Below are 14,645 nucleotides of genomic sequence, written 5' to 3'. Positions count from 1 at the left end.
CAACAAATCTGACCAATTAACTGATTCGCTTTCCATACACCCACTCCTTTCGACACACCCACTCGCCCATATTCCTGTCACCATATTGGGCTGCAGCTACCCATACTTGAATAAACCTGGGTCAATGGAAACCTGCCGACTGACAATGTATCAGGTGCTGATGCAGAATCAAGAGATCCTTTTTTACAATAGCAATGTGGATTTTCCTACCTGAAGACCGACTGTCAACACCAGCCTATGATCTTGTTTAGTTTGCAAAAGGGTGTTTCTAAAGATTTTTTAGTATGGCGTTAATACCAAGATAATTAATTGAAACATTTTATGTTACATTTTCTTTGATTATGTTTACATAAAAAACATCTATATACACTGAACAAAAATATTAATGCAACATGTAAAGTGTTGGTCCCATGTTTCATGAGCTGAAATAAAAGATCCCAGAAATTGTCCATTCACACAAAAAGCATATATGCCACACATTTGTTTACATCCCTTTTAGTGAGCATTTCTCCTTTACCAAGATAATCCATCTGACAGGTGTGGCATATAAAGAAGCTGATTAAACAGCATATTACACAGGTGTACCTTGTGCCGGGAACAATAAAAGGCCACTCTAAAATGTGCAGTTTTGTCACCAACACAATGCCACAGATTTATCAAGTTTTGAGGGAGTGTGCAATTGGCATGCTGACTGCAGGAATGTCCACCATAGTTGTTGCCAGAGAATTGAATGTTAATTTATCTACCATAAGCTGCCTCCAACATCGTTTTATAGAATTTGGCAGTACGTCCAACCGGCCTCACAACCGCAGACCACGTGTAACCACGCCATGCCAGGACCTCCACATCTGGCTTCTTTACCTGTGGGATCGTCTGAGACCAGCCACCCGGACAGCTGATGAAACTGTCGGCTTGCACAACCGAAGAATTTCTGCACAAACTGAGAAACCGTCTCATGGAAGCTCTTCTGCGTGCTCGTCGTCCTCACCAGGGTCTTGACCTGATGTTAACTTTGTGAACAGCGTGCCCCATGGTGGCGGTGGAGTTATGGTATGGGCAAGCATAAGCTACGGACAACAAACACAATTGCATATTATATATGGCAATTTGAATGCACAGAGATACCGTGACGAGATCCTGAGGCCCATTGTCGCGCCATTCATCCGCCGCCATCATCTCATGTTTCAGCAGGATAATGCACGGCCTCATGTCGCAAGGATCTGTACACAATTCCTGGAAGTTGAAAAAGTTCCCAGTTCTTCCATGGCCTGCATACTCACCAGACATGTCACCCTTTGAGCCCGTTTGGGATGCTCTGGATCGACGTGTACGACAGCGCGTTACAGTTCCTGCCAATATCCAGCCACTTCGCACAGCCATTGAAGAGGAGTGGGACAACATTCCACAGGCCACAATCAACAGCCTGATCAACTCTATGCGAAGGAGATGTGTCGCGCTGCATGAGGCAAATGGTGGTCACACCAGATACTGACTGGTGTTTTGATCTACACCCCTACTTTTTTTGTTAAGGTGTCTGTACCAACAGATGCATATCTGTATTCCCAGTCATGTGAAATACATAGATTAGGGCTTAATACATTTTTCAATTGACTGATTTCCTTATATGAACTGTAACTCAGTAAAATCTTTGAAATTGTTGCATGTTGCATTTATATTTTTGTTCAGTGTACTTTAAGTGCTGCCCGTCTTCCCAGTAGCCTACTTGGTGTGTGAACTGCTGACTGCTCATAACATGCAGCTGATTGTTGGCACATCAACCAGGATTAAGGGGCAGGGCAATTTGTGACTGTTGTCGTTTTGTTCATCAGTGGCTGAATTGGAGGGGGAGTGGTTTATCCTATCCTAGGTAATCAGCAATTAGTACCGGGAGGTGTGCTTTTCACCTCTGCTAGGCAATTAGTGTTAGTACTTCAGTCTCCCATTTTCTCAGTGGCAGCTGTAAGCGGTGGCGTCTAAACAAAGACGGTTCTGCCGAGTTCAACTAGAGTTATTCGAGGAAGGAAAGGGAGGAATTCTCAACACCACTCTCACTTGAATTTCTTAGCTAGTTATTTTCAGATCTCATTTTGCTCTTTTGTAGCTTTGTCAACGATGTGTGTGTTTTCTATACCTATTCGCTCCTTTCCCTGTAGGTTTTACAGACACTCCCCACCCCTTGGCTGCAACCCTTCTAATTTAGTGTACCCTGCGTGCACAACCCATGTGGAATTCCTGGTCTCGGCAGAGTTTGGAACTGCTGATCTGCGGTCAAGGACACCAAGTTCATCTCAGCCTATGCTGCCCTTCAGTCCCTAGACTTTTTGGCCATGGTCGTTGCAGTGGTGGCACAGGCCTACTCATTTCTCCTAAATGGAGATTTTCTCTTTTCTCCCTCACTCACCTACCTGTCCTCATTTGAATTCCATGCAGTCACTGTCACTTGCCCACTCAAACATTGTCATCTATCGCACACCAGGTGCCCTTAGAGAGTTCCTCAATGAGCTTGACACCTTGATAAGCTCATTTCCCGATGATGGCTCACCGCTCTTTGTATTGGGCGACTTCAACCTCCTGACGTCTGCCTTCCATTCATTTATTTATTTCCCCTCCTTGCCTCATTTAACCTCACCCTTTCCCAGTCCCCTCCCACTCACAAGGCAGGTAATACGCTTGACCTCATCTTTACTAGAGGCTGTTCGCCTACTAATCTCACTGCAACCCCCCTCCAGGTCTCCGATCCCTACTTTGTGTCAGTCTCCTTCTCCTCCAACCCTACCCACTCAACCCCTACCCAGATGGTCATGCGCCATCTCAATTCTCTCTCTCCCACTACTCTCCTCTTCTATCCTATAATTTCTCCCTTCTGCTAAATCATTCTCCCTCCTGTCTCCTGATTCTGCCTCTTTAACCTTACTCTCCTCCTTTTCCGCATCCTATGACTCACACTGTCCCTTGTCCTCCCGTCCGGCTCGGCCCTCCCGCTCCGTGGCTGAGTGACTCATTGCGAGCTTACAGAACAGGGCTGCAGGCAGCTGAGTGAAAATGGAGGTCAACTAAACTTGACCTTAATTAATCCACCCTTTCACTTCCCCCTCTCTACCTTATCTCCCTCTATCTGCTGCTAAAGCCACTGTCTATCACTCTACATTTTAAACTTCTGCCTCTAAGCCTAGGAAACTATTTTCCTCCACCTCCTCCCCCCCACTGCGGATGACTTTATCAACCACTTTGAAAAGAAAGTTGACGACATCTGCTCCTCATTTACTTAGCCTATTGAGTCCAATGGTCCCACTCACACATAACTACCCCTACGCCTTGACCTCTTTCTCCTCTCTCTCCAGATGAAATCCTGCGACTAGTGAGGTCCGGCCGCCCGACAACCTGCCCGCTCGACTCCATCCGCTCCAGACCATCTCTGGAGGGGATCGGGTCGAGTGTTGGTTTCTTTAGGAGGGGAGCGACTCTGGCCATTTTGAAGTCATAAGGGACGCAGCCTGTGGTCAGGGATAAGTTGATGAGGGAAGTAAGGAATGGGAGAAAGTCTCCAGAGATGGTCTGGAGGGGATGGGGTCGAGCGGGCAGGTTGTCTGGCGGCCGGACCTCACTAGTCGCAGGATTTCATCTGGAGAGAGAGGAGAAAGAGGTCAAGGCGTAGTTCTGTGTGAGTGGGACCATTGAACTCAATAGGCTAAGTAAATGAGGAGCAAACTACTTGAGCGTGCGGTCTCTGACCAACTCTCTTGCTATCTCTCTCAGAACGATCTTCTTGACCCTAACCAGTCAAGCTTCAAGACGGGTCACTCAACCGAGACTGCTCTCCTCTGTGTCACGGAAGCTCTCTGCACTGCCAAAGCTGACTCTCTGCTCTCCTTTTATCCTCCTAGATCTATACACTGCCTTCGACACCGTGAACCATCAGATCCTCCTCTCCACCCTCTCAGGGCTGGGTGTTTCAGGCTCTGCACACTCTTGGATTGCATCTTACCTGGCAGGTCGCTCGTACCAGGTGAGGTGGAGAGGATCTGTGTCTGCACCACGTACTCTCACTACTGGTGTTCCCCAGGGCTCGGTTCTAGGTCCTCTTCTCTTTATACCCCAAGTTATTTGGCTCCGTCATATCCTCACATGGTCTCTCCTATCATCCTATCATACACATCTCTGAGTGAGTGGCAGATATCTCAGCTTGGATGTCTGCCCAAGCTCAACAAGACTGAGCTGCTCTTCCTTCCGGGGAAGGACAGCCCGCTCCAAGATCTCTACATCATGGTTGACAACTCCAGTGTCCCCCGCACTTGACCCACCCCAGCACTGATTTTGCAGATAGCTACCTTGAGGGAAAATGTACTTACTATGACTGTGGTTGGCCCACCTAGCTATCTTAAGATGAATGCACTAACTGTAAGTCGCTCTGGATAAGAGCGTCTGCTAAATGACAAATGTATTAAAACATTGACGAGTACATTTGGAAATGATCAAAAACATGTTTACTAAATGTGTTTCTATTCCAAGTTTACCCATTCCCTTCATGACTGACTTACCTTTGTTTGCATTTACGCTGGAAAGGGCAAAGATAACAATGCTTCAAACTGAAAAATGTATCTGATGGTGTGTCAATCAGTAACCTTATCCTCACATCATAACATTACTCTGGATAACATGATTAATTAGTAATAACACAATAACAGGCCAGATTCATTTTCTTGTGGTTGTTATTCTCATTAAACATGTGCAAAATATCAGAGTTACACAAGCGAAATCCATAAACATAAATAACGGAAGCTAACTGAAATGTCACAAACACCTTGCAATCTCAAGACATCAGTCAAATTTGTCAAAGAACTATGAATATTACCCTGACATATTTTCACAGTTTGTCGTTATTTTTGGTGTCTGTGTTTGAAGAAATCCCTTTGGCACACAAACCTTTAACAAGTTCAGAGGTCACCTCAGAGGACTACCTGTAGCGCTGCCACAGAGCAGGGTTTGTGTGAAGGCATCCTATCATCGTTAACCTTTTCTCTGCCCATGGCATGTGGGCATTAGGGGTCACCCACCTCAACTTCCCCCCTCAAGTCAGTCAGCAGTGGGTAATTAAAACTTGAGAGATGGAATTCTACATACCATCCCCATCTTTAGTTCCATGGGTCCTAGAGCTTGTGCTGCATCAGTGAGGTATGGTGGTGATCCTCATACTCTGGCTGGCGATAGGGTATGACACCATGGGGGTGGTGGAATGGCTTATAGTGATGCCAGGCAGAGGCTGTGCCATGGATACAGCCACCGGCGCCACGGAAACAGTGACGGGCGCCATGGAGACAGGAGGCACCATGCCCTGGACGATGGTCTGAGCCAGGGCAGCTGAGAGCGGGGTGATCTCGGGGTTGAGGTGGGGCAGGGGAGCGCTGGGTGGGGCGACGTTAGATGGGGGCACTGTAGGGGCACCGGTGGGGGCCACTAGGTCCTGCTGTGTGAGGGTGACGGTACGAGGCTGCAGCCCGGTGCTACTCCGGGTGGTATGGGTCTGGGCGATGCTGTAGGAACTGACCGCGCCCACGGGGGACGCCATGGTCTGTTCAGAGGGGGCTGGGGTGGAGGACAGGGTCATCACCGACACCTTGGTCTGGCTCCGGAACTGGGCATTCTGTTCCAGCAGCACCTCGTTGGTGGCCATGAGGTTTGACACCTGAAGAAATATTAACAAGGTGTTTGAGGAGTGATCTTAAAAGTTTAATAGATACATTGTATTGTTATGTGTGGTTGTTGATTATGTGTGGAGGGTTGTTGATCATCACCTGTCTGCTAGACTGACCTGTTTCTTCAGGTCATCCACTCTCCTCCTCAGCAGGGTGTTTTCCTCCTCCAGAAACCTGTACACTAGGGGCCGGGGTGGGAGGGCCGCCTGCACCCCCAGCTCATAGTGCCCCCCTCCGTTTCCGTCCAGCCGGAGCCCCTCCAGCCTGCGTCTCTTCAGCTGCAGCATTGTGTGGTCCACAGAGGCTTCCAGGGGCAATGTCTCATACAGTCCGCTCTCAAACAGGGGGTCGTACACCGAGCAGGGGCCCCTGTCAAAACGACGCGGTCCTGAGGCCCCCATTGAGAGGCAACCCCCAATCCCACTTACCCCTACTCCTCCCACCCCTGAGATACCCGGGTCTCTGCAACCCCCTAGGCTGGGGAAGCCCATCCCCATCATGTTGCCCCCACCTCCACCCCCCACCAGTCCAGCCATGCCCCCACAGGCACCCACCCCAACCCCTCCGACCCCGCCGCCTGTGTTCACCATCCCACTGGCCCCTGGGCCCAACACGCCCCCCACACCCACCCTTGCCGGCTCATACTCGTTGTCCTTCTTGACGTGGCGGAACTTACACTTGTTGCCCCGCTGGCACTCACCCTTCAGAAAGTCCCTGCAGATGGGGACCTCCCCTCGGCTGTGGGGGAGGTCCATGGGGGACAGGCCCAGTCCTGCAGCCACTTTCCCCCTCAGCCTGAGGGGTAGCTCCCCTGACTTCTTATAGTAGTCCTCATCCTCCTTGGAGCCGTGGACAAAGCGGCAGCTAGAGCGGACACACTCCTTGTTCTGGTGGTCGTGGCAGAACACAAACTCGTTCTTCTGCACCCCGAGGTCCGGCACCTCATTGAAGTCGGGGTGTTTGAAGCGGCAGCGTTTGCCCCTCTTACACACGTTCCTCAAGAAGTCTCTGCAGACCCCGTCCGGGGCTGGTCCTGACTCCGGGCCCCTGGCTCCACCTCCCCCACAGTTGTTCCCATTCCCCAGGGCCCCTCCTCCACCCATGCCCCCAGAACCACAGCCACTGTCTTCACCTCCTGCGGACCCCCCCCAGCCCTCTCCCGTGCTCCCTCCTAAACCAGACCCACCTTCCTCGCCCACACTAGTACCCACCCCGCCGCTGCTGCTCCCACCACCACCTGACAGGTAGGTGCTGTCCCGGTCAGGCATGGCGCTTGGCCCAGCGCAAGGGGAACACAGCACTCATGTGTGTGGGCGAATGACTTATTCTGAAAGCCTTTTCTGTTCCATGATAATGACTGTAGCTCCGAAGCTCTTCGGACCAATGCAATCCTTTATTTACCCTGGCATCTGAAAGATACATGTTAAGTTGGTTGTTTTATTATATTGTTAGTGACAGTTACCTAGCTAAGATAGTTAAATAAATCTACACATAGACAATGGCATCTGCGAGAACAAACGCTTGGGGGGGGGGGGGGGGGGCTTTACAAGTAGGCCGTCATTGTAAATAATAATGTATTCTTAACTGACTTGCCTAATTAAATATTGGTTAAATAAAAAATCTCTGTTGCGACCAGTGGCGGTTTTACACGGAGGCCGGGGGAGGCCCGTGCCTCCCTGGAAATGTCCCTGGCCACCCCTGTGGCCCCCCCGTGCTGACCAAATAAAAAATTATGAATTTATAACTATTTTACACGCGAGCGCCAAAAGCGGAACTAATGCAACGCTCTACACGGCAACGTTCTACACGGGTAAATTAGAGTGGCGCACCCAAAAACTGTATCCTGCCATCTGCCTGCCTGCCACGTGTGGTGCTGCTTCGGTGAATGAGAGCTCAGCAACTACGATTTGCAGGAGTCGAAGGTAAGCAAAACGATTTAATATCATAAGTGACTTGTTGTTCTTGCACATAGCCTACATGTTCCTTTTGTTCCTCACACATAAATCAAATCAAGTTTTTAAATGTCTGGTCTCGATTTGTTTAGAAATGTAATCATATCTAAGCAAACTCATCGAAGCAGAAGCAAATATCCAAATGTTAGTAGGCTATCCTTGCTAGGTCTACACAATGTTGTGATGTTAACCACGTAACTTCATCCGTCTTGGCTGTTGCATCGCGATAACAAATACATTTTTAGTAAAGTAATCAACAGGTTATCTGCCAGTGTTAAGTAGGGAGGGATGGTTAGGTAACAAAATGTAATGCATGCCCCTACGTTTTTTCTTCTTCTAATAGTTATCATGAAACGAGGAAGGGACATAAAGTCATTTTTTGCCCCAGCAAACAAAAAAGTGAGAGAAGCAAATCGAGGTTTTGAGAAAGTTGAGGAAGAGGGAGAGCCAGCATGTGATGAAAGTGAGGGGTCTGACAAAGAGAGGGAAATTCCAGAGGGTGAGGAGGATGAAGAAGAGGGTGAGGAGGATGAAGAAGAGGGTGAGGAGAATGAAGAAGAGGGCGAGGAGAATGAAGAAGAGGGTGAGAAGCATGAAGAAGAAAGCATACAGGGACAGAGAGATGAACAGCCAGAGGGACAGCAAGTGGATCCATGTGGATCAAGTACTGCACCATCAGGTTTGTGATGAGGAAGGTTCTTACTATTTGCAAAGCAATGCAATTACAATGTAATGGTAGGCCTGCTGGGTGTCCTTAAAATGCTGCTTTCTGCTGTTAATTCTTTTTTGTGTCAATATGGCTCTGTTTTTTTTTTTAAGTAAATACTTTGCCTACATTTTGAAATACATGCAGATATACAGTAAATAAATGTTGTAGTTGTGCCCTATGTTTACTGTCCATCTTCTTCAGATATCAGCAAGTCTAAGTATGACGTACCAGTACAGCCGAACTTGAAGATATTCCCAACCACACTGATGGGGGACAGAAGACGAAGCTTCAGACCAAACTGGTACACTACTCATCCATGGCTTGAGTATTCTGTAATGACGGACTCTACATGTTGCTATGCATGTAGACATTTTAGCACACCAAATGCCCCAGACACCGTTTTTGTTTCAACACCTGGTTTTACAAACTGGAAAAAGGCAACTATGAGAAATGCAGGGTTTTCACTACATGCAAAGTCTGAACGACACAAGTGTGCAATGATCGCATGGAGGGATTATCAAAGAGCTGTTAGAACTGACGCAACACTAACAGATCTCCTTGACAAAGAACACACTAAACAAGTACAAGAAAATCAGGCATACATTAAAACAGTTGGGGAAGTGCTGTTGCTTACAGCTACACAAAACATAGCACAAAGAGGACATGATGAATCTGAAGGGTCCACTAACAAAGGAAACTTTAGGGAAATTCTTAACACAGTTGCTAACCACGACCAACTTGTTAAGAGAAGATTAACTTCCATTCACAATGCAAAGTACACAAGCAAGATCATCCAGAATGAGGTTTTGGGTTGTTTGGCAGAAATGGTTCGGTCTGAAATCATAGAAGTGAAGAAAAGTGAGGTTTTTAGCGTCATGGCAGATGAAACAAAGGATATTTCAAAAAAAGAACAGATGTCCTTCACACTCAGGTACTATTACAATGGGGCCATTAAGGAGAGTTTTCTCCATTTTGAATCTGCAGAGAGGTTAGATGCAGCAGGGCTTACTGGAAAAATAGTACACTTACTGGAACGTTATGGCCTGCACTACAAAAATAACCTCGTAGGCCAAGCGTACGATGGCGCTGCCGTTATGAGCGGTAAGCATTCAGGGGTTCAGGCAAGGATCAAAGAACAGGCTAAATTTGCCTTCTACGTCCATTGTAGTGCTCATTGTCTGAATTTAGTGTTAGTTGATGTAGTCAAAAGTGTCCCAGAAACGGAGGAGTTTTTTTCTTTGTTACAGAGTCTTTATATGTTTACTTCTTCCTCATATGTGCACCCAAAATGGCTGTCTCTCCAAAGAGAAATGTATGGCAGAACCAGAGAGCTGCAACGTTTAAGCGACACACGTTGGTCATGCCGATTTCTAGCCCTACGTAATATCATGGACACTCTACCTGCCCTTAAACGACTACTGCAAGAGATTGCTCAAGAACGTCATGGTGAAAGAACTGTTGAGGCCCGAGGTCTTCTTGCTCAAATTGACCTAGAATTTGTTGTGCATCTTGTTACTCTGCGTAAATTGTTTGGGGAGACAAAGCTATTGTCTGACATGTTACAGTCACAAACTGTTGATCTGTCAAGTGCTGTTGACTTAGTAAATGCTTTAGTCCTGACATTGAAAGACCACAGGCAGGAGTCTTTCTTTGATGAGTTGTGGGATGAAGCATTGAATATTTGTGAGCAGTGTGATTCTGCAACAAGGTCAGTGGCGAAACGTCAGAAAATGCTGAGCTCTAGACTCAGTGGCTACTGCACGCTAAGCACTGTTGGTCAGAGGGAGGTAGAACGTGACAAAGATATGTTTCTCACATCATTTTTCTATCCTGTAATTGACAGCATGCTCAATGAGTTGAACAGACGTTTCTCCAATACAAACTGTGAGCTCATGAGAAGCATACAGTCTCTCAGTCCCCAGAGTGATACCTTTTTAAAGGAGAGCAATGTTTTTTCATTTGGCCGTTTGTATAATGCAGACATTGATGATTTAGGGCATGAGCTCCATCAATTTAAGAGAGTTTTGGACAGAAAAATACAGAGTGGTGAAGTCAAAAAGCCATGCAGTACAGTTGAGCTGGTTTGTTTTATTGAGCCATACAGGGAAGTTTTCTTTGAGCTCTTTAGACTGTGCAAGATTGCTGTAACCCTTCCTGTAAGCTCAGCCTCTTGCGAACGCAGTTTCTCCACACTGAAACTGATAAAAACCTTCCTGCGGTCCACCACTAGTGATGAGAGACTCAGTGATCTTGGTGTCCTGAGCATAGAGTCCAGAAGGGCCAAGGCTCTGGATCTTGATGTATTTGTGGACCGTTTTGCCAGACAGCACAACCGCCGTATCCTGTTGCTGTAGTGTATCTATATGATATATACGCTAGTAGCGTATGAGTGCCGCTGTGAGGAAAAAGAGATATAATGAACAATAAAACAACAAGCTTGAGCTTCTTAAGACACGGTGGGTTTATCTGTTCTCAATACCACCGGTAAAATGAATGGAGTTAGTCTGGTGTCCACATGAAGTTACGTGTGTAGACAAAGAGTCTGGTGTCCATATGAAGTTACATGTGTAGACAGAGACAGTCTGGTGTCCATATGAAGTTACATGTGTAGACAGAGACAGTCTGGTGCCCATATGAAGTTAAATGTGTAAACAAAGACAGTCTGGTGTCCATATGAAGTTACATGTGTAGACAGAGACAGTCTGGTGCCCATATGAAGTTAAATGTGTAAACAAAGACAGTCTGGTGTCCATATGAAGTTACATGTGTAGACAGAGACAGTCTGGTGCCCATATGAAGTTACATGTGTAGACAAAGAGTCTGGTGTCCATATGAAGTTACATGTGTAAACAGAGACGGTCTGGGGTCCATATGAAGTTAGATGTGTAGACAAAGACAGTCTGGTGTCCACATGAAGTTACATGTGTCTACTTAGATGAACCCACCGTGTCTTAAGAAGCTGAAGCTTGTTTTATTTTTCATTTTACATCATCTATCTTTTTTTCCTCACAGTACCAGTAGTTCCACACACTACTAGAGTGTATGTATGTTTGTATGTATGTATATATATCCCACCAATCCTCTCTCAAGAGGTTTTCAAAAAGGGGCAAACTCATGTCTCAAGACCTGCTTCTGTTGGTTCCCCTCTCCTGCCTGTAACTTTCCATCCACATCCCCAAAGTTTTGTGGCCCATTATGACATCACTCCATTAAGTGATTGCTGCATGTACTGCTCTAAGGAAACACTTCTCTCTCTCTCTCTCTCTCTCTCTCTCTCTCGATAGATAGATAGAGTTTATGATTTTATTCTTTTGAATTATCTCTGCCAAACATCTATGTACTACAAATCTTCAAGCTCCACAGATGTTTTATGGCATCCACTAAACCTCTTTAGATATTTGTAAATTATACAGTGTGATACCTTTCAACGAAAGTTTATTTTATTTTTTACCAACTATGATTTTTCCTTTTGAAAACAAGCAAAGCAAGAAAAAAAAGAAACAAAATCACTCCAATCATTGCACACTTGTGTCGTTCAGACTTTGCAGGTCCAGCTTTGACATGATGATCTAACTAACACTAATATTGTAACTGAAATATGTATGATCCTATGATGAGCGATTGCTTACTTCCCTTTCACTCTTAAAAAATTACTGAAAAAAAATGTGTATAAAAAGGTATATGTAGTATATGTTTGTTTAGTGAGCATTCATGCTGTCATTTTTTCCTAATGTGAACTATGGTGGAAATGTGCTGTCCTAAATGGACTTGCCCATATATGTTGTAAAGCCTTTTTTTGTACACCTGCTCATCAACTGACAGTGAAGTACACAAAGACACAGACACACACACACACACACACACACACACACAGACACCTGTAATATTCTTGTTTTCATGTTGTTGCTGATATCCATCAGTGTTGTTCATATTGCTACATTGTGTTGACATGATTGTTGCTTTTAAACGAATGTTAACTTAATGTTTATTGTCTGCATCCTATTGGACTACTGGATGTTAATGTGTAACACGTTTCCCTGTTTATGTGCTTTAGCAATACTGTATGTCAATATGGTCATGCTAGTAAAGCCTCTTTGAATTGAATTTCTTTTCTGATTTGGTTTATTTTACCTAAATGGATACAGGGTAGTGTGTTTTGTTTATAAATCACTCAGAAAGTTTTCTTTCTTAAAACAAAATGTGGAATCAACTGTCCACAGTAGTGGGGCTTCCATAAATAGGAAATGGCACATTGTTGTACCCTTTGTTGTATCCTGGAGTTTTGTTCACATTGAATATGAACCCTGTATTTGTACCCTGTACTTTTTTTTTTCTTTCATTTTTATGGCACTATCTCTCTTGCATCTGCACTCTTGTACAAAATACGTGTTATAATAAATGTCATATGATTTTAAAGTAAAATAAAGTTTATAATCTTTGAATATCATGTGTTGCCAGTTTTTTTATGTGTGCCCCCCTGATTAAACACTGGCCCCTCCTTGGCCCCCCTAGTAAAATGTGTCTAGAACCGCCACTGGTTGCGACTAACATAGCTAGTTAGTCTTGGCTATAGCTAACAGTCTCTGGCTGTTTGGTAGGTAAATAGCAACCTTGGACCTAACTAGCTGGTTAGCTAAACAACTTGTTAACTAGCGACATAACGTTAGGTCCTGGGCCCATCATGGCCCAGGTTGCTTAGCCGGGAGGGTAGCTGAAGGAGAACTAGCTAGCTATAGCTATTCATCTAGCTAGCCAACCGGTGCGTATTTCTATTGTGGCTAACTAGCTAACGCAACGGTACAAGCTGCAAAGTCACAACATGGTACAATTGTGCAAGCAAACTAGCTACAGGCATTCAGCTACACAGTGTGTTGAAGGATTCTGGTTACACAGCTAACTTTAGCTATCTACCTATGATTAGCTAACGTTAGCCGTCAAAGAACTTACCAAGGAAGGAACGGTGTATTGCCTACTTTCGATGTCAGCTGATGGGATTTCTATTTTACGAATGTGAGACAAAAGTTGAACTATCATTCCTATGGGCTTTTTCAACACATTATCGTGGTTTTAATAGCTGTTGACCAGTCGTGTTGTTTGGTCCTCCAAAGACTCAAAACAAAACCACCAGAAAAGAAGAATTTCTACCTCAACTGTTCCAAAATGTTTTCACAAGTCGTCCTGCAGATTTGCTGCCATCTACTAGACATAAGTGATGAAAACAAACACCAAACCTGCTGCGCCTGCGCTAAATCTTCTTCTTCTATGATATCATGGTGGTCCACAAACAATTGTTGAAGTGCATGCCGCCACCTACTGTGCTGGAATGTACGATCAATCATGATCTGCCCAATTCTGTACTACCATGAAAATAAAATTTAAAACCAAATAAATCCCTAACTTCTCCCAGGTTCCCCTTGAGCCTGTGTAGGGGTCAGATCTGTTTAATTTTTAACAGAAAACTAGTTTGATTTAGTTTATTTATACATTTTTTGGTAGTTTGGTATTTTTTTTTTTTGTTAATTTATTTAAATTTTATATATACACTACCAGCCAAAAGTTTGGAAACACCTACTCATTCAAGGATTTTTCTTTATTTTTGTTAATATTTTTTACATTGTAGAATAATAGTGAAGACATCAAAACTAGGATATAACAAATAGCCACCCTTTGCCTTGATGACAGCTTTGCACAATCTTGACATTCTCCATTTTGGAGAATGACTGATTGTCAGAACTCTGCTAAGAGTGGGATGTTAAAGCCTTGAAGTTGACCATTAAAACCTCTTAAATGTAGGGTCCCCTTAATAGAGGACCTTGATATACATTTTTTATTTAATGTTGTCTAAAATGAGAAAGGTAGAGCCTATCCGTGAATACAGGGTGTCTGCTGAAGGCGGGAGATCTTGGCTTTCCAGCCATACCAATCTTTGGTGTGACTTAGTACCATATATGAGCATATGCCATAAATGGCAGGCCACTCCCATGAACCCTTTCAAGATGGCTGCTACCTACAGTCAGGTTAGTGTGGAGACGCGAAAACGATATAAATCTTGAACAACGTTGATATGTGCTGAAAGCTAAGACTCCACAGAGCATAAGGATATGTTACAGTGGGGGGAAAAAGTATTTAGTCAGCCACCAATTGTGCATGTTCTCCCACTTAAAAAGATGAGAGAGGCCTGTAATTTTCATCATAGGTACACGTCAACTATGACAGACAAATTGATTTTAAAAAATCCAGAAAATCACATTGTAGGATTTTTAATGAATTTATTTGCAAATTATGGTGGAA

The 14,645-nt window shown here is 44.9% G+C and overlaps 1 protein-coding gene across 1 annotated transcript; it reads right to left on the bottom strand.

The window, feature by feature from the left end:
- Positions 1-4,691: 4,691 nt before the first annotated feature.
- Positions 4,692-13,537, bottom strand: LOC311138169 (zinc finger CCCH domain-containing protein 10-like). Its single transcript, XM_084172839.1, has 3 exons — positions 13,302-13,537; positions 5,810-7,102; positions 4,692-5,683 (listed from the first exon to the last, which is right to left on the bottom strand). Exons 2-3 carry the CDS (start codon positions 6,959-6,961, stop codon positions 5,165-5,167), a joined length of 1,671 nt encoding a protein of 556 aa, XP_084028965.1. The 5' UTR covers positions 6,962-7,102; positions 13,302-13,537; the 3' UTR covers positions 4,692-5,164.
- Between the last annotated feature and the right edge of the window lie 1,108 nt (positions 13,538-14,645).

The sequence above is a fragment of the Coregonus lavaretus genome, assembly GCF_964263955.1.
Source record: "Coregonus lavaretus genome assembly, chromosome: 12".
Taxonomy (NCBI): domain Eukaryota; kingdom Metazoa; phylum Chordata; class Actinopteri; order Salmoniformes; family Salmonidae; genus Coregonus; species Coregonus lavaretus.
Note: the sequence above shows the minus strand (reverse complement) of the source record. Positions and strands in the feature narration are given on the sequence as shown.

Coding starts and splice junctions, on each gene's coding strand:
- LOC311138169 (XM_084172839.1), bottom strand. CDS start 6,961: ATGCCTGACCGGGACAGCACCTACCTGTCAGGTGGTGGTGGGAGCAGC. Junction 5,684..5,809: donor TGGATGACCTGAAGAAACAG/GTCAGTCTAGCA, acceptor ATATTTCTTCAG/GTGTCAAACCTCATGGCCAC.